Source organism: Pristis pectinata, chromosome 7 (assembly GCF_009764475.1).
Source record: "Pristis pectinata isolate sPriPec2 chromosome 7, sPriPec2.1.pri, whole genome shotgun sequence".
NCBI lineage: Eukaryota > Metazoa > Chordata > Chondrichthyes > Rhinopristiformes > Pristidae > Pristis > Pristis pectinata.
In genome coordinates, this window is record NC_067411.1 from 88,473,569 (window position 1) to 88,494,670 (window position 21,102).

The 21,102-nt window shown below is 39.3% G+C and overlaps 1 protein-coding gene across 1 annotated transcript in view; it reads left to right on the forward strand.

The window, feature by feature from the left end:
• Nucleotides 1-1,436: 1,436 nt before the first annotated feature.
• The window catches only part of fbxl17 (F-box and leucine-rich repeat protein 17), a 509,283-nt gene continuing 489,617 nt past the window's right edge, over nt 1,437-21,102 (forward strand). Inside the window, 4 exon segments of the mRNA XM_052020204.1 lie at nt 1,437-1,575; nt 7,554-8,244; nt 16,646-16,768; nt 20,688-20,945. Of these exon segments, the coding sequence (XP_051876164.1) occupies nt 7,588-8,244; nt 16,646-16,768; nt 20,688-20,945 (1,038 nt within the window). The 5' untranslated portion in view covers nt 1,437-1,575; nt 7,554-7,587.

Below are 21,102 nucleotides of genomic sequence, written 5' to 3' on the forward strand. Positions count from 1 at the left end.
TATTCTGTGTGTTGTCTGTACCTACCTGCCTGTGATGCTGCTGCAAACAAGTTTTTCATTGTACCTGTACCTCACCATACTTGTGAATATTACAATAAACTCAATTTGACTTGATGGTAATTGGAAGATATTGGGAGCAGGCTAGTGGGAGACCTAACTGACTGTGATCTGGCTGGCTTCTAGAATATCATTAATAATAAAAAAACAAAAAAAGCTAGAAATGCTCAGCTGATCAGGCAGCATCTGATCAGAGAGAGAGAGAGAGAGATAGAAGCAGAGGCCAAGATCTTGAAACATAAACTGTTTCTCTCTCCATGGATGCTGCCCGTCCTACAGAGTATTTCCAGCATTATCTGGTTTAATTTCAGATTGTCAGCATCTGTAGTTTTTTTTTGCTTTTCCAAAGATTTGTTATTCATTTTCGATGGGTGGCTGCCGGAAGTTTATTGGCTCCTTATTGACTGATGGTGGCAACTTTAGGTTTGTTGTCAACTGGCTGAAATTAGGGAAGGGTCCATTCTGATGATTTCCCATTATCAATCCTTGATGCTTAATTGCTTCTGACTTGTGGCAGGTTACAGGACGGTTGTACGCGATGTTTTGAACACAAAAGGACATTTGTCGGTGCATCACTTCACGAAGTATTCTTGATTTTATATATATTTCTAAATGTTACAAAATGCACTGCAGTGAACAATTCATCCATGGGAATGATTCAGTTCTAAAATTATCACAGCGAACCCTTGATCATCTCACACCCTCATGTGTACACACGGGAGACAGAAGTCCAGCTTCTCAAAACTTTGCCCAAACACAAGCAAAGTTTGCTTCAGGAAAAATATCAAGTTAACCAGCATAAACTTTGACAGATGTCCTTACTTCGCAATACGTTGAGTGAAGTTACTTCAAACTCAAGGCAGAGAAGCCCTTAGGCACTGGGAGCAGGTGCTGGGAGCTGGCACTGGGAGCTGGCACTGGGAGCAAGCACTGGGAGCAGGGACTGGGAGCTGGCACTGGGAGCAAGCACTGGAGCAGGGACTGGGAGCTGGGACTGGGTGTTGGCACTGGGAGCAGGTGCTGGGAGCTGGCACTGGGAGCTGGCACTGGGAGCAAGCACTGGGAGCAGGGACTGGGAGCTGGCACTGGGAGCAAGCACTGGAGCAGGGACTGGGAGCTGGGACTGGGTGTTGGCACTGGGAGCTGGCACTGGAAGCAGGGACTGGGAGCTTGCACTGGGAGTTGGCACTAGGAGCAGGGACTGGGAGCTGGCACTGGGTGTTTGCACTGGGAGCAGGGACTGGGAGCTGGCACTGGGAGCAACTGAGCGACCACAGATCGCGATCAGAGGGCGGCTCCAGCCACCGAATGACGTTCCTTCAGTGGCACCAATCAGCTGCGGCCGGCGTCACTGCCGTGCTCAGTTGAAGAAGTAGGCCCTGCAGTGTAGGAAGCTCCCAAGCAGTTTATGCTCGCTGTTTTTTCCAAATTAGTAATAGTTTTCTGTAAATGTAGAAATTATGACACCTTTCTGTACAAGGTTGCAAATGCGTGAAAGCTAGGGAGGAATAGTCGCCGGTAGGTAGCACGTATTTTACGGTAATTTACGGTTTCAAAGACATGCACTGGGCAGCTGAGGCCTTGTTTAAAGCGAGTGTGTCAGTAGCAATGTTGCAGCTGAAATTTCACATCTACGAATACTCTTATCGTGTGAGGGGAAAGAGGGGGCGATACAGGAATGGGACTCGAGATTGATGGCTCTGAGTGCTGAAATTCTCGGGGTTTAAAATATTGGTAACAGAGGTTGTTATTTTTAAAGCATCACCTTCAGTTCACAGCCTAAAAGAACTGTGAAGCCTTTTAATAATGTATAATTAGAAGTGATATTTTAAACTAAAATATTTTCTAGATACCAAGGAATATATCGCTATAAGTTTGAAAGGTGAAAACAAAAGAAAAACATTAGCCTCAAATCTATGATTTTTGGGTTTATGAATTTAGTGGCTGAGGATGCAGTTTCTCCCACTTGGAATTCACCTAGATTAGTCACTTGAATTGGGGTTGGTTATAATTGTGTACAGTATATACATTTAAAATGACAGATTATATTACACATTAAACTCTGACATTGTTTGTATTTAAAGCCAGTTTTGGTTTGAGGTATTTCTGGAGTCCATTTTTTTTTAATTGATGCCCAGAACCCTTCCTCTTTTCTCGATTACACATACATGGTATTAGGCTTGGGCACACTGCAAAACTAACTGGGGTGTAATGGTTTTGTACTCAGTTAGTGAGAGATATCATTTGAAATAAAACTCCAACTGACGTGTTTAAACTCTATGGTTTTTCAGTCTGAAACTTAATTTTTTCATTAAAAATGAAAAACATTCAAATATTTCAAATTTATTTTGCATTTTGAAAGATGTGTGCAACAGCATATAGAGTGTCAACTTAATCAGTGTTTATGTTAAGATGACAGAATTGCATTTAAAGTTGATATATTCAGTATGAGTTTACCAAGGTCACAAAAGATCACAATTTAACCATTTAAAAAAAAAGGTCGGTGTTTGTTGTTCATTCCTAATTGCCCTTAAGAAGATGATGATGAGCAGCTACTGTCCCTAATGGTGAAGGTGCTCCTACAGGGCTGATGTGGAGGGAGATCCAGGATTTAGACCCAGCAAGGGAAAGGAATGACAATATAGTTCCAACACAGCATGGTATCTAAGTTAGAGGGAAGCCAGCAGGTAATGGTATTCCTTGCTGGCTGAGAGAAAAGATTTGTGAGGGGCTGTTTGAGTCACTTTGGTGAGCTATTGCAGTACATTTTGCAGATGGTATACACTGCTGCTGCTGCTGATGGAGGAGTGGATGTTTGGGATGGTGGATGTGATACCAATCAACTGGGTTGCTTTGTTTTGGGTTGTGTTGAGCTTCTTGAGAATTATTGGAGCTGCATTCATCCAGACAAATGAAAGGGTATTCTATCGCTCCTCTGACTGTGCCTTGGAAGTGCTGGCTTACTCCACAATGGTAATGCCATTGAACGTCAAGGGTATTTTGATGGATCTTCTCTTTTTGGAGATGATAATTGCCTGGTACTTGTGTGGCATGAATGTTACTTACTACTTATCATGCCTAAATGTTGTCTAGGTATTGCTGCATATAGGCAAGGATTGTTTCATGTGTTCAAGAATTGTGAATGGAAATAAACATTGTCTGCTCATCCACTTCTGACCTTGTGATTGAAAGAAGGACGTTGTTCCATCATCAGTTTCTTCATCAGTGCTTTAGGCCCAAAGGGGAAAGTCCTGCAGTAATGTTGTGTTCATTGAGGTCCAAAGCGGAATGGTCCAAGTGAAATCTAAACAGCCACACTGCTCAGGTTATTGATGAGGAAGTGCTACTGATAGCACTGTAGTTGAAGCCTTCCATCACTCTGTTGATAATTGAGGTAATTAGAAGGATTGAATTTTTCATGCTTTTGTTTTTATCAACAACATATATGTTGGCAGTTTTCCACCTTGTCAGGTAGATGCCACTGTTGTAACTACTAAAACAGCATAGCCAGAGGTGCAGCTTGTTCTGAAGTGCAAGTCTTCAGTTCTGCACCTGGGATGATGTTTAGTTCCATAACATTTGCTGTATCTAGTGTTCTCAGCTGTTTCTTGAAGGTATGAGATATATTATTTAGTGTAGATAGTAGACTTTTGGATGAGTTTGTTATGCAGGGAAGTTGAGCTTTATTCCTCCACAATGAATATTTGACAACATAGAGGTTATAGAGGGATTGAGAGGCATGGCTTGGCGTCAGCAGCCTTTTACATATAAATATTGTCAGCGTGGACAGGATCTAAGTGGGGACCAAGAGCAAAACCATAGATCATTGTTCATTTTTAGTATTAATATAATGGAGAACCATCACAGTCAAAGTAAATGTCCCTGGTTACTTGTAGCCAATTTTTCTCCTCTGGGTTGGCCAAAACCGGAGATGCGTGAGTGATAGACACAGGTGACAATATGTATGAGGTAAGCACTTTCAAGGACTTCTGACGGCATGTTTGAGATTCGGTGGAAGTTACCAGAGGCGTGGTTTAATTGTGAGTTTTAAATGGTGTTGAATGTTTATGGTTTTAAAAGGGAAGGTGGCAGACTGTCAAACATCTTGGCAAGGATAGGAAGTAAACTTTGGTTCAGAAATCTTTGGGAATTGCGTCAAAGAGACAGGAAGTGGGTATTATAGATGACATGAGGTTAAAAGGATTAGTGGGAATAAGTAGGAAAGCTGGAGTCCGAGATTAGTTCAAGATTAGGTGGGGAAACTTAGAGTATTGATTTTTGGGGAAGGATGAAGCAGTTTAATGAATATTGTTTCTCTCCATGGCACATGGGTCTTTGTGCACCTCATTCTTGTTAAAGGTTTAGGTTAGTGGGGAAGTGGAGGGTGGGGAAAGTGACTGAGTGCAGAGAAAGAGCCTGGCATTCTTCCCATCTTCCGGTGAGGCTTTATTGACCTTCATATAGTTGGCTAGATGTGGCAGTGGATGGCTGGCTGAGTGTGTTTGTATGCTACGCATGCCCACTTAAGTAAATAAATATGGATACTTCAATGTGGGAGGAGATAAATTATTCACTGTCATTGTACTAATTCATATTTGACATGATAATTACGGATCTAGTGGGGAAAGCTGATGATGAATAATACTGCCAAATTCATTATAAAATCTCATAAAGCAGGGAAATACTCCTACATCTTTAGATATGTTCAAAAAGCTGTAATAAATGCTTGTGGAACTTTTAATGTTAATCAAGCCAGCTCTTGTCACATGGGACCTTTTATAAAAATGAAATATAACGCACCTTTAGAATATCATAGTTGTCTTTCACAGTTAGTGTGTTACTCTTTAGTATTACCAAAAAGGGATGGACGTAAGGGATCCTTCCCTGCTCTGAGGTATGTTGAATATGAATCATCAAGCAGCTGGTTGCTGTATCTTCCAACAAGGGCAAAGGAAAGTCATCTGGTTGCATCTGAAAAGGAGTGTGTATCTCTTGACATTCAGCTGTGGCAGTTGGATGAATGTGTGATGCTGAGGAGGCAGTGCACCTGTCACGTGAACATACAAACATGCAAATCAGGGGTAGGAGTAGACCACATGGCTCCTTTAGTCTACTCTGTTGTTCCATCAGATTGTGACTAATCCAATTGTGATCTCAAATCAGTATTCCTGTCAACCTCCATAATCTTTGATCCCTTTGATTATCAAAAATCTATTTATCTCTCCCTTAAAAATATTCAAGAATACTGCTTCTACCAGCCTCTGAGGAAGAGAGTGCCAAAGATTGTAATCCTCAAAGAGAAAAAAAATATTTGCCTCAAATCTGTCTTAAATGGATGACTGTGATCTCTGATTGTAGGTTCTCCCACAAAGGGAGATATCTTCTCCATATCAGACACCCTGAAGATCTCTGAGTCCTTCTCAACATGACCCTGTTTTAATCAAGTGCCCTCTTGCTCTTCTGAACTCCAATGGATAGAAGCCAAGGCTTCCCAACTTTTTCTCACAAAATGACTTGCCCGTTGCAAATAGTATATCTTAACGTATTAGTCAACTTTCTTGACATAGAATTGATCAAGATGCATACCTTTTTAGTTAGCAACTTCAGAATAGACTTGTGTGCTAAATGTATCATTGCAAAGGAGATTTAAACATAGCTTCTGAATCTGCAAACTTCTGGATTAAGATGACAGTAATTGTTCTGAAATTGTAGGCTCAATGCAAGATATTTTCGTAATTTTCTCATTTCCTTATGATACAGAAGGAGGCCATTTTCCCCTTTGAACTTATGCTGGTTTTTCCATTAATCCCATTCCCCCACTTGTTTCTCTGTAGCCTCTTTTTCCTTTTCATGCTTAGTTTGCAGGGTGGCAGAATGGCTGCCTCTCAGTGCCAGAGAACCGGATTCAGTCCTAACCTCGGGTGTGTCATTGTGGAGTTTGTCCCCTCTCCCTGTGACCGTGTAGGTTTGCTCCCAGTCCTCTGTTTGTTCTGGGTGCTTCAGTTTCCTCCCATGTCCCAAAGTTATGTGAATTGGTTGGATAATTGGCCACCATAAATTGCCCCGAGTGTACAGGTGGGTGATAGAATCTGTGGAGAGTTGAAGAGAATTTGGGGGGGGAGGAGAAAGAGAATTGTAAGATTAGTGGAAATTGGGAGATTGATGTTCGGTGTGGACATAATGAGCCAAAGGGCCTGTTTCTGTACTGTATCTCTCTATGACCCTATCTGGATGAAAAGGTATACTTGTGATATATTAAATGGTTATAGTGGATATATTCCCTTTGTTCTTGTGTTCTGTGCATGTTTCTTTTGGCACTGTCTTCTTCAACAGTTGTTGACTGTGTTTAAATATTGGTTGAAACTTTTTACGATGAAATTTGCCTTAAAATAATGCCTTGCAGGTATACACAGTATTTGGATTGTTTCAAAGTTATTTTTGATGGAATATGCAATACTAGTGATTGGTGTAAGAATAAATTTCAGATTCCCATCCAGGAATAGATAGAATTCTATTTGTCTGTTCCTGGATGTCAGGCAAGCAGTCTGAACTTAGTGACTGTGGGGGGTTGTGAGAGATGGTGATGACCTGCAGCTGAGCATCATTACTGTACACACAGAAACTGATGTGTTTTCAGATGATGATGTGAGGAGCACCATTAAAATAGAAGGGGACAATTTGAGATGCATTGCATCTGTGTTTCATAATATAGTTGAAGTAAATTATTGTTCCTATTTTGTATTATGGAAAGTTGTGAGGTTTTATGGATACAATTAAATATTGATAAAATAACATGTTTTTAATTTTGAAATGCAGGTTACCCTATTTTATTGAAGTTTCTGTTCTGTCTCAGTGTGGTATCTTGGCAAACATTTTCAGACTATTAACTGAAGTAAAACATGGAAGATTTGAACTGAAGTAAAATAGTCACGTTAAGACAGTTTGTGAGAAATTGGCTATGTCAATTTGCAGCATTTAATTGTACAAACTCAATTTCTGAACCAAAATTTTTAATAAAACTTAATTCTAAGACTTCATTTTCAATGAATTAGAATCAAAACTAGCTTGACTCTCAATTTTCAGATAGTTGTCAGCTTCTGTGCAACAGAAATTTTCAGTTTGTTAGTGAACTTCAAAAGCTGCTCAGTGTATCTTTCCTTTATGCAATAGAATTGCGATTTTGATTTTTGCTGCGAATTTGTGCTGAAAATTGTTAAATGAATTGTAAATGTACTTGTATGAGTGTTGGAGGTGTATAACATTGTATTGCAATTATAAGTACAATGGCCATGGCAGAAACATTTGAGAGATCTGTTTTTAATGAAATTAGCAGTGTTAACCCATACGGTCCACAATGGAGGAGTGTACAATATTCTTTCATCCATCATTATACTTCCAAAATTGTGATTTGAAGTTAAATGTGCAGTTGAATTATCTCTACAGATGTATGCAGGTGAAATTTTAATTTACACTTAATTTTTTTTTTCTTTTTATAGAGGATCATATTGGAGAACGTTCTGAGTCTTCTATATGGGCCATTTTCTTTCAAAAAATGGTAAACGTGTGAAGAAAAGAAGACGGAAAGTTAGAAAGAACTGCTTTCTTCGTGGACCTTGTATGCTGTGCTTCATAGTTCACAATACTTCTGCTCTTGATGAGGATCAGCTTGAAAGTGCATCCAAACTAGCAGAAAGATACACTGCATTGACTACTACGGAGGAGTGTGCTAAGTTTCTTCTCTCCCCAAAGGAACTTAGTATCTGGGAAGAACAGGGTAAAAGTTTACTTTCCAGTGTTCCAGCAAAACTCATTGGGCCACCTCTGTTTAGAACAGTCTGTTCAGACTATTCCGAGATGCCAGTTTGTAAACGTAAATGTGCTGGAGTACAAGCTTGTACACCTTGCAAACTGCCTCGTTCTGCAGTTGGAAGAGTTCCTGAGACTGGTTTAAATAATGACATAGCACAGTGTCCCGTGTCTGTACGTACTTTGCCTACGTCCGCAGCAGAATGCACAAACATGGGACTTGAGGGGAACATGGGTGACTGCTCTTCTCTGCTCCAGCATCCATTATCCCCTTTGGGATCTGAAGATAGTGAAAATATCCCCCAAGAAAATCTTAAAGACTTAAGAATGGAATCTGAGCCACCGAATATTAATCAGCTTCCCTCCTCTATACTTCTTAAGGTGAGGTTATTAACCATGCAGGTTATTATTTATGATGTGAATTAATACACTGCCATGTAAATGCAAGAACACAAAAACAAATTTGAATTATTCGGAATTTTAAGAACTGTATATTAGCCATTTGAGATGCCATTCAAAAAGAATTTTGTGGAGGGAAAAAAGGTTAAATTCCTTGACCAACACTTTGTTTCTGGCCTTCTGTTTACTTGTATTACAAAGGCGTGACTTCAATCTAAGTCATTGGGAAAACTTCAACTTCATGTAATTATTGTCCCTATAATACTGCACCTGTGGTATCAATATTGCTTGCAGACTTACCAAAAACAATCTGAACTGTGCATTGTAAACTCTGGAACGTTGTAATCTGCCTTGTTCTGCAGATATACCAAGATTAAAATTGAAATATAGTTTTAACACACCTTGGCTATATTTTCCTTTTTTTCTTGGTCAGAAGAAACTTTTACACAAATAGTTCAATCTACTTTTGAGAAGTAAATTTAATTATAATTTTAGAATTATTAGCCAACACCTTTGTGTTATTTGTATACCTCTTCAAGAAAACATTTCAGCAACGTGAAAGGCATACCTGCACTCCTACAATCACTTCATTTCAAAAAGACATGCCAAGTTGGTTCAATTTCATTATTTTTAAGCGTGCATTTTTCTCAGCAGATTAAGACTTGCATCGATACTCTTTTTTTTAAAATCGTGCAAAAAATATTTGTCTTGGTAAAGGCCCACAAGGCCCTTGAACTGACCCAAAGGAAGTGGCTGTAGAGACAATGGTTGTGATGGTTGGCATCTACCAAAATTACCTAGATTCTCAAGAGGTCCAAAGGGAATGGAAAACCGCAGATGTCATGCCAGTATTCAACAAAGGAGGAAGACAGAAGTTAGTAAACCATAGGCGTATTAGTCTAACATCTATCATTGGGAAATTGCTGAAATCCATTATTAAGGAGGTAATAGCAGGATATTTAGAAATTCCTAAGGCAATAAAGTGGAATCAATGTCCTTTTTGTGACAGGACAATCATGCTTGACAAATTTGTTGGAGTTACATGAGGATGTAACAAACGGGATGGATAAAGGGGAACCAGTAGACATAGTTTATGTGGATTTCCGAAAGGCATTTGATAAGGTGTAACGTAAGTTTACTACACAAGGTGACGTGGCATTGTAGTTAATACCTTGACATGGATAGGGAAGTAGCCAGCGAACAGAAATCGGGGTCAGGATAAATGGTCATTTTTGATGGGAAAAGTATTGCAGTACTACAGCTTAATTTGTTGATGATACAAAGATGGGTGGGTTAGCAAGTTAGGTGGAGGAGATGGAAAGTATGCAAAAGGAAGTAAATAGGTCAAGATGTTGCAGATCAAGATGTTGGAGTGAGGCTACAAAATGTTGTGCTACAGGGTGATTTGGGGATCCAAGTATATGAAACACAAAAATTTAGCATGCCTTTACAGCGAGTAACCAGGAAGAATAAAGGAATATTAGCCTTTATTTGCAAAGGTATGTAGTGTAAAAGTAGGGAAGTTTTGATAGATCTTTAAAGGACACTGCAAAACTGCAGCTGAAGTACTTTGTAAATATTTGGTTGTCTCATTTGAGGTAGGATTCTCTTGCATTGGAGTTGGTGCAGAGGAGGTTCATCAGGTTGATTTCTGGGATGAAGCGTTGGCACATGGAAAGAAAAAATGATCAAGTTGAGAGAGAACTCATTGAAGTTTACGGTATGAGAGTTGATCTGAGTGAAACGTACAAGATTCTGAGAGGGATTGACAGCTGGATTCTGAGAGTTTGTTTGCTCTAGTGAGGGTATCTAGAACTGTGGGGCATAGTATCAGAATAAGGGGTCAGCTATTTCAGACAGATGAGGAATTTTTTCTGAGAGTCATGAATCTTAGAATTCTCTACACCAAAAAACTCTGGAAGTGGACTCGTATGTATTCAAGGTAGAGATGGACAGACATTTAAATTACAAGGGTATATGTGAGCATAAGCAAAATGTTGGGAAAGTGATGTTGAAGCCAAGACTGGATCAGTCTGCTCCTATTTCTTATTATTTTGGAGCCTGTGCTCCAAAGTTCAAAGATTTGATATTATTGCAATCATTCTGATTTGCTTAGAAGTCCTTCACTAGTAATAGATCAAAGCTGAAAAAATGTTCCAAATGTAGAAACTGTTGTAGCCTTGTATAACCCAAGTATAGTTATGTTAGTTTTGTATAGAGTCAGCCAAGAAGCATGGCCTAAGAAAATCTCTATTTTGTAAGCAGTCTTGTTAACTGCGTGATCATCTTTCGATTGTGCAACTCGCTGCCCCAAGACTGACTTAATGTTAGCACCCAACTCTGCTCTTGCCTCAGTTGATTTGTTGCTGAAACCCAAATCCATGCCTTTTCTATCTTGTGGTCTCAACTATTCCGATACACTTTTGATTGTTCTGGGAATATTTAGTAGGTCAAGCAGCATCTGTGGAGAGAAGAACAAGAGTTGACATTTCAGGCTGATTGCCTATTATCAGAGCATTCTTGTGTGAACTTGCTCATTCAAAACCGGGCTGCTGGTTTTCTAATTTGCTTCAAGTCGTGTTTACTCAGACCCACTGTGCTTGCTGACCAATGTTAGCTTGTGATTAAGCAATCCCTTCATAAATTTCTCATATTTATTAGATCCCTTTGTGGCCTTGTCCATTCGTATCTCTTTAATTTTCTCCTGAGCTACTGAGACCTCTGTGCACTGCTCCAATTTTAGCTTCTTGATCATCCATGAATTGCTTCACCGTTGGCAGGCATAACTTCACCTTTGGCTCGGAACTTTGGAATTCCCTTCTGAAATCCCTCTGACTCTCTTTTCTTGCTTAATACACTTTGGCCAAGTTTTTGGTTATCTGTCCTGAGCTCCCTTTGTGGCTCAGTGACAAATATATGATAACACACTGAAGTACCTTGGGGTTTTTCTCTATGTTAAATGCTCTATATAAAATCAGATGCTTATGTCCTAAGATTTGCAGTTATTGCTCTTTCAGTCATTATTGGATCTGAACCTTGTTCAAGTTTTTTTTTCAGACTTTCTTTCTCCTTGCTAGGAATTTACTTGGCCATCAGAGATCTCTGAATAGTGTTTAATTTGAGGGGAAAAAAATCCTCTTATATCAATTATTATCCATTTGTGTTATATATGTATGTAAAAGCTGATAGGGATTTTAATAGTTTTTCAGAGGTGTTTAACAACTGTTAACAATTAATATATAATGTAACATTTTTAAAATGTAAGCTAGGTAAAATTCATATAAACATTTAAATAATTTGAAACTAAACTTATTTTAATAACAAGGAATTAGCCTTTTATTTTTGCTTGATGGCTGTAGCTCAAAAAAAATATGGCTTGAAACCAATACAGGATCCAAGACCGGATTTCCTTAGCATAACACAACAGGTGCCATCTGTTCGGGAAGTTTGGGACGTCCATGTTTGACAACACATTCATGGAGCTCTCAGACTTGATGCTGTTTTAAAGACTAAATGTCATCACTTCCTCCTGGTAGGGGTGCTGGGGTGGAGAGAGGCTGGTGAAGAAATAAATGGTATTTGCTCATGAAGTCCAGCTCAATGTATGGTGTGAGCTAAGCTTGATTGAGAAGATAAACAAAATTAAAAGAGCTGATAGTGTTTCGGTGAATGCCATTTTGCGCAATGCCCTTTCATGTGATCTGATAGATTTCCCATTGAATTTGAGGGAAATTTTATTTTTCCAAGGTCATGATCGACTCTCACATCCAGCCTAACATTCTTTTGAGTAGTGCTTTCAACATATATAAAAAAGATGACTGAAGCATAATTGGATAATCATTGACTCTGAGTCGCAGCAAATGAAATAAAGTAATAGCTTAGACCTAAGTGATTTGTAAAGTGTCTAAGGTGAAGAGGTTGAAAAGTTTAGGGAAAAAAATTCCATAACTTTTGTTCTAGATAGACACATGATATTTTCTGATATGAAGTCAATGTCAGAAAAATACAGGTGTAGAGAGACTAGTCATGGTATACTGAGAAGAATCGTGGTTTGTGTCTTTTGTTGCTCTCCCTATATGCTGCTGAAACACACATCCATGCCTTTTGTTAGGTTCATTATTATTCCATCACCTTATAATTGGTGACTTAATCTGGCATCAATTCTGCCTATACACTTTCATTCTATGCCAAAATGGCCTTGTTCCTTTTAAATTCCTATATTCCTTCTAGATTTCTGTGCTCTTCCAGTTCTGGCCTTTTGCATCATGAATTTCATTTGGTTCACTATTAGCAGAACACCAGATCACTTTGAGTCTCATTTAGGAACTTGATGTAATTTTCTGATGACATTTCCTCTTTGAGTTAAATCTGAGATTTTTGCAAAGAGTTGCCTTTGATATATTGTACAAAAGCACAATGCAGCTTGAGAAACCACAGTTTTGCTTTCTGCAATTTTTAAAGGACCTGATGAGACCACACTTGGATACTGTATTGCAGCTTTTGCCTTTCTCCCCAAGAAAAGCTTTACTTGCAACAGAGGAAATGTGATGAAGATTCATACACTAGATTGGGGGTGAGGGGGTGCATTGTTTGATGAGGAGAGATTGAACGTATGAGGTTTATACTCGGAGTTTAGAAGAATGAGGGTTGATCCTGATGAAATATGAAAAATTCTTATGGGTCTTGAGGGATTGATATAGTGATGATGTTCCCCTTGGCTAGGATGTCCAGGGGTCATAATCTCAAAATTTAGGATTGTGAGAAGAAATTTCTTTTTCCAGAGGCTAGTGAATCTTCGGATTTCTCTACTCGAGGGCTTTGGAGGCTAAGTCGCTGAGTGTAAACAAGATAAGAAATGAAAAGGTACTTGGCTATTAAGGAAAACAGGGGATATGAGATTTGAGCACAAAAAAATGCACTTGTGGCAAAAATCGGCCATGATCCTATGGTGAACTAGGGATGAAGAGCTAAATAGTTTACTCCTTTTATTTCTTGTGTTAAAATGTCACAGATATAATGATAGCTTTTTATCTGTTCATTGATGTGCTAACACAAATATAATTGAAGTTTGCTGCTTCAAGAAATTGAACAATATTATAGCTGGTTTTAGGGTAACAAAATTGTTTGAAAGTTTCTGTAGTATATGATGAGGTGGGATATGTGCTGGATTTTCCATAACAATTGATCTGATTGAAACAACTTAATTCTGCTGGGATCTCTAGGTGCCATGAGGCATGAGTGACCTTATGCCAACCCTGGAGGAAAAATCTAGCATTAGTAGATTGATGTACCACTACAACTGCTGCAAGGTCAAGCATTGCGGGTGGGGCATGAGTTCCCTTCTGAAGGGTGGTCAGCTATTTCAATTGGTAATACAGTATGGCAGAAAATGTATTAAATAATGGTGGGCACTTAAAATTTTTTCAAACTGAAAAATTACATCCTCACTTGTGAAAGATTGACAAGAGGCAAGCGCAGTAGCACAGAAGCATTACTCATATGAGCTTTTTTCTGCCTTAACTCTAAGCCCTTATTTAAAATAGAAGCTTTTATATTGCATATGTTTAGATATATTTCTGTTGGTGTTGTAAATGTTCAGGAATTTCAGATTGTAATGCAGAAAAATAGGAGTTGTAGCCAACTTCAAAATTCCTGTAAATTTTGTTAATTAACTTTAGTATCAAATATAATTGACTGATTTGGAAATGAGAAACTTAATACTTATATGTATACATGTTCCTGTATGCATCAATGGTGCTCAGGTGACTATGGTTGAGAGCTTCAAGTTCCTAGGTATAAACATCACCAATAGCTTGTCATGGTCTAACCACATAGAATGCTTTGAACAAGGACAGGTTCTAACCTGCTGTCATAAGGCTATTCAATGGACCTCTACGATAAAAATGAACTCTTGACCTCATAATCTACCTCGTCGTTGCCCTTGTACCTTATTGTCTACCTGCACTACACTTTCTCTGTATCTGTAATGCTATATTTCTGAATTCCGTTATTTCTTTTTCCTTGTACTACCTTGATGTACTTGTGTTTTGAAATGATCAGTATGGATGGCATGCAAAACAAAGTTTTGCACTGTATCTTGGTACACATGACAATAATAAGCCAATTACCAATTGCCCTTCTTTCTAACTATTTAACTCACAAAGATGTAATTTGAGCTCCAGTGCCATGGGATATTGACTTTATTTCAGTTGTGTACTCACTGTCTGCAAAACTTGATTTGTTTCTCCAGCTTCAGTTTTTTTTTGCCTTTTTTAGTAACTTCCTACATCTGTATTTAAAAAGAAAATGCTGAATTTAGAGAAGATTCACTGTTCAGCTTTTCAACCTAACCTAGACTTTCAAACCCTGTGGGGACCTTTTTTGAATTATTTTCTAAATCTCTGATTTGGGGACTAAAATGCAGATATTGGCTGACACGGTTATGTTTTTAGAAGTTTTTCCTTGTTTTTTCCATCTAACAGCTTCGGGTTTTGGTAGTGGGAGTAGATTTTTTTTATAATAAAATATTTCAATTTTTTCTTCCTTTATTAACTATGTGATTATTAATTTAGAGTATTGTAATCTAAGTACGATTTAATACAATGTATTTAGTAGTATTTTTATTCTCCTTCTTTATGCATGTACTCTTTTTTTTCATGGATTCAATAAAAATATTGTAAAGAAAAAGAAAATGCTCTTTTTAAAACATGTTACACTGTCATTTCACAAACAATCCATTCAACTTGTTCATTTCTTTTAAAGAAAACTTCAGTTATAAATTTTAACTTCCTTATTTCACATTTTTTACAATTGGATTGATCGTTTAAAAAAAATCTTGTAGATTGTTGGTGCCTTTCAGCCATCTAGCTTTTCCAGTGTAATCTTTTAAAATTGTATTTGTTTGCCTTTTCTGACTGTGGAGGGCTTTCTTTTGGGTCTTTCCAGGAATTTGCTGTAGGCAGCATGTATCTTAAATTCAATTAAATATTTTGAAAGTACAAATTAAATTGTTGTTTCTGAACCTACCAGCTGTGGTACTAATCATGTGGCACCGTTCTTTGTTCTCTTTTTATTTTCCTTGCAGTTCTCTATTTCTCTCGATGGGGGTGGGGGATGTGGGGGTGGGGGCGGGGAGATAGTCATACAGCACAGAAATAGGCCCTCAGGCCCAACTTGTCCATGCTGACCAAGTTGCCTACCTGAGCTGGTCCCAATTGCCTGCATTTGGCCCTTATCCCTCTAAATCTTTCCTATCCTAAATGCCTTTTAAGCATTGTAACTTTTCCACCTCGACCACATCCTCTGGCAGCTTGTTCCATATACACACCACACTCTGTGTACTGCTTCTTTATGTTGAAAATAGCCAGAAGGAAGCAGAAAGGAAATAAGCCATTGAATGTATTGTGGCTGACAGACTTCAATGTCTACCTTCAACAGTTCCTCGGCGATTCTACCACTGACTGAACTGATGGATCAAGGTATTGTGTACAGGAGTCAAGAAGTTATGATGCATCTCTATAGAACTCTGGTTAGGCCACATTTAGAGTATTGTGCGCATTTCTGGTCACCTCACTAATAGGAAGGATGTCGAGGCTTTAGAGAGGGTGCAGAGGAAGTCTTACTAGGATGCTGCCTGTATTAGAGGGCATATGCTATCAGGAGAGGCTGGACAAACTTGGGCTCTTTTCTCTGGAGCAGTGGAGGCTGAGGGGTGATCTGTTGGAAGTGTATAAAATTATGAGTGGCATAGATAGGGTGGACAAACAATATCTTTTTCCCCATTTTTGAGTGATCCAATACCAGAGGACATGCATTTAAGGTGAGAGGGGGTAGGTTCAGAACAGATGTGAGGGGTACGTTTTTTACTGTGAGAGTGGTGGATGCCTGGAATGCGTTGCCTGATAGGGTGGTGGAGGCAATTTCATTGGGGGCTTTTAAGAGGGGCTTGGATGGGCACGTGAATGAGAGGAAAATAGAGGGATATGGGCATTCTGTAGGTAGGAGGGATTAGCTATGTTGGCACAAGATTGTGGGCCGAAGGGCCTGTTCTGTGCTGTACTGTTCTATGTTCTCTCCTCTTTGCATCTTGATGTTTGTGAGCCATATGCAATTTACAGTGAGGAGTACAGACAGATGTAGTGCTCTCCCTTGGTCTGCTTCACACAAACACCAGTCTGCTAAGGGGGAAAAAAAAACATTTGTTTTTAATCTTTTATCAAAATGTGAAATTGAGAAATCTAGCAAATGTGTTTGTTTTCTTGAACTTGGCTGGACTAAAGTATTAATGACCTTCCAGAGATTTCAGAGCACATGTTAGAAATTACACCCAGCATTGTAAATACTGACTATATTGTATCTGATCAGAAACTTTTCTTAATTTCAGGTCTTTGCTCATTTATCTTTGAAGGAAAGATGTCTTTCAGCATCTTTGGTTTGCAAGTACTGGCGTGATCTTGGTCTCGATTTCCAGTTTTGGAAGCAGCTGGACCTCAGTGGGCGACAGCAGGTATGGACTTGGCTGTCTTATTTATATAGAGTTGCTAAAATAATCCTGAACGCCAAATCAACTTAACATATGAAAAACATTTACCGGATTTATGGGTTGCATATAATAAAACTTTGGCAGCAAGAAGGGCTGTGTAAATTACCGTACAAAGGTGTGCTCTTCATGTACTGATGAAGTTTGCAATAAGTTACAGGAAGTCACATTTGTCTGCAAGGTATTTCAAAGAAGCTTGGAAAATAATTTTAAAAAAGATATGTCAAGTATTTCAGTTACTCTTACTAAATGTTTGATCAGCCTCTTAAACCTCTGTCATTTTGGAAGAGTGAATTGTCTGGTATAAGGTAGTATGCGCTCAACCCCGCAACCACTCAGTGCTTCTATCAGTAAATGCTGGCTTGGCAGTGGTACCCATCCTTGAGAATCAATTAGTTTGTTTCAAATCATCTTGTATATTCTGGTTGCCCTTAAGAAAGTTCTGTTGGGCCATCATCTTGAACCCATTGCACAGGAATATACTCCTGCAGTACTGCAGGATATGCAGGATTTTGGTGAAGAAATGATGAAAAAGTGATAAATATTCAAATCGGAATGACCTTCCCACAAACCTTGCTGTCCTTGTTTATCTGGATGGTGGAGTCCAGGAAACCCTGGTGATGAGCTGCAGTGTATCATGTGGATGGTATGTATTGTGATCATGATGCATTTATTAAGAATTGTAGACTCCCTATGAACAAGGAAGGCATTAGGCTGATCTGGTTCATACAGGCTCACTGTAGAGCAGTTCATTAAGAGCCATTCCCACAGTCGGCATCTTATTCCCCTGCTTGTTTCCTTGTAACCTATTCCCTCACACGTGCATATTAACATTCCTCTGATTCTCCCACCAGCCACCTACACTAGGCGTCATTTACAGTAGTCAATTAACTAACAACTAACTTGCCTTTGGAAAGAAATGAGAAACCAGGGAAAACCCTGACCGTCACAGAGCATATGTGCAAACTCTGCACAGACAGCACTGGAGGTCAGATTTGAACCTGGATCACTGCAGCTGTGAGACTCCTAATTTTTTTTAGAACCAAATTGTTTTAATGCTTTCAGCTTGCCTCTTACTTTGGAAATAAAATATGCCAATGAAATGCCAGCTGCCAGTGAATGAAATATTAATATTCTGACCAATTACACCATCTATGTAAGTGACCAAAGAAAATTAATAATTAAAATGATTGAATGAAATGGTTCCAGACACACTGAAAGGCAAATCAAGTTGAAATTCTGAAATATTGGTTTTCAAAATGCTGAAAAAGACTGTGGAGTTGATTTATAAAACATTCAAAATCAGGGTGGTGGAAGTTTTGTGAATTCTGTTTTGATTAGCGGTTTCAGATGTACATTGCCAAAAGCTTTCCATAAGTGAGAGTATGGTATGTTTCCTTTTAAACAGTGGTTTATGTTGCCTTCACACAAGAAATAAAGATATTCATTTGTGGCTTTCCTGTTCTCTCTATTATGTTGAAAAATAGTTGTAGCTTTTCTATTCTGTGTTCATGTTGTGAAGTTCAATAAAAAAAAAACTCTTTCAACCATTCCATATTTGAGCTATTTTTATTCCCTTCAAAACTGGGTTTAAAGTATTTTTGTACTCCTTTCCTTAAACAAAATGTTTTCATGTTACTTAGTCGCATAATTTTTTGGAAAGTACAAGATAATGCAGCACTGGTAGTGTTTTTGAACATGCCATTCATTTATTTCATTTAAATGTTTTATCAGAAAGTGAGAAGAAACCAGAACACTGTGTTGGGCTGGGTGGTAAGGGTTGGGGAGCTGGTTTGTTAGTGCTGTTAGGGAGGGTTAAGCTTGGCAGTAGGATGAGTGCCTCAATGGGAGTCCAGGAAGGAGAGAAACAAAAAAGGAAGGGGAAGTTAGAAATGTGTAACCAAAGCAAATGGCAAAACAAAGTAAAGCAGTCAAGGGGGTCAAGAAAAGAAAAATGTTAATGGCAACATCAGAGGAGCAAAGTTATAGAATTGTGCAACACTGTAACTGGCATTTCAGACCACCATGTTCTGCTGACCATCAAGTACCTATCTATACTTGTCCCATTTTCCAGCACTTGATCCATAGCCTTCTATACTTTGGTGATTCATTGGAGTTGTACAGCTCAGAAAGGGGCCCTTTGCCCCAACTCGTCTATGCCAACGAAACTGTCTTACTGAACTAATCCCATTTGCCTGCATTTGGCCCATATTCCTCTGGACCTTTCCTATCTATGTACCTGTGCAAATGTCTTTAAAACGTTGTAATTGTACCTGCTTCTACCACTTCCTCTGGCAGCGTGTTCCATACACACATCACCTTTTGTGTGGAAAAACTTCCCTCTTGGATCCCCTGTAAATATTTCCCCTCTCACCTTAAACCAATGCACTCTAGCTTTAGACTCTCCTACCAAGGGGGAAAAAGACTGTGACCATCTACCCTGTCTGTACCCTGTGCCCTTGATTTCGTAGACCTCTGTGAGATGTCCCCTCAGCCGCCTTCGCTCCAGGGAAAACAGTCCTAGCCTATCAAGTCCTATAACTCAAGCCCTCCAGTCCCAGCAAAATCCTTGTGAATCTTTTTTGCACCCTCTCTAGCTTAATCACATCCTTCCTATAGTATCGCGACAAGAACTGCACACAATATTCCAGATGCAGTTTCAGCAACGTGTTGTACAGCTGTAACTTGATATCCCAATGTTTGTACTCGATGCCCCATCCGCTGAAGGCAAATGTGCCATATGCCTTGCGCTTTCTTCACGCTGTCTACCAGTGTCGCCACTTTCAGGGAACTATGTACTTGTATCCCTTGGTCTCTGTTCTACAACACTTCCCAGAGTCCCAGTTGGCCCACTTTCCCAATTGATCTGGATCCTGTTGTTGTATTAAACAACCTTCTTCACTGTCTACAGCACCACCAAATCCACAAACTTAATCAATACCACCTTCATTCTTATCCAAGTCGTTTATTATATGACAAGTGACAGTGGACTCAGCACCAATCTCTGTGGCGTTACACCAGCTACAGGTCTCCAATCTGAAAAACAACCCTCCATTAGAGTCCATGTAGACAACATGTACCACCCTACCCTGGTCAATCCTCTTGGTCACCTCTTCAAAAACAAAACTCAATCAAATTCAATTCTTGATACTTAAATATCGTAGGAGTACCAACCTCTACCACTCCCTCAGGCAGTGCATTCTAGATTCTAACCACCCCTGGATGGAAAAAATTCATAAAACCTCTGAAACCCTTACCTTTTACCCTAAACCTATGTCCTCTAATTGTAGATGCAAAAAAAATTCTTCAGATGCTGGAATCTGCAGCAATACACAAAAAGTGCTGGAGGAACTCAGCAGGTCAGGCAGCATCCATGGAGGGAAATAAACAGTCAATGTTTTGGGCCGAGACCCTTCATCAGGACCAGAAAGGAAGAGGGCAGAAGTCAGAACAAGAGGGAGGGGGAGGAGCACACCCAGGCAGGAGATAAGCGAGTCCAGGTAGGTGGGGGAGGGGGAGGAGATGTAATAAACTGAGAGGTGATAAGTAGAAGAGGCAAAGGGCTGAAGAAGAAGGAATCCAGTAGGCGAGGGCACGGAATGGTGCAGGGAGGAGGTGTAGGGACAGGTGTAGCACTTGGGTGCAGTTGCAGGCATGAGTTCCAGGGGTGTTATCAGTGGGGAGGGACGAGTGGACAAGGGAGTTGCGGAGAGAGTGGTCCCGTCGGAAAGTGGAGAGAGGGGGTGAGGGGAAGATGTGCCTGGTGGTAGGATCCTGTTGGAGGTGGCGGAAATTGCGAAGAATGATGTATTGGATACAGAGGCTTGTGGGGAAATTATTGCTTGTATTTAAAATAAATTGTTATTTTTTTCTTGTTTCTTGACAGATCACTGATGATGTACTCAAGCGAATTGCATCCAAGAACCGAAACAGAATCCAAATTAATATATCTGATTGTCGAAATATCTCTGACACTGGAGTGAGTTCTATAGCAATGCAGAGTCCAGGACTGCAGAAATATATAGCATATCGATGCAAGCAACTTAGTGACATTTCCCTCATTGCAATTGCATGCCATTGCCCTTTTCTGCAGAAAGTGCATGTGGGAAACCAGGACAAACTTACAGATGAATCTTTACAACAGGTATTCATTTTATTATTACTAAATTTTTAATTTGAAGCCTTTTTTATGAATTTTCTTCAACCATTATATGCTCTGATTATATTTTAATCCTGGCCAGGCATTTTGGAACTATAATATTAGATGAACATGTTCACAGCATAGTAGTAGATTGACTAGT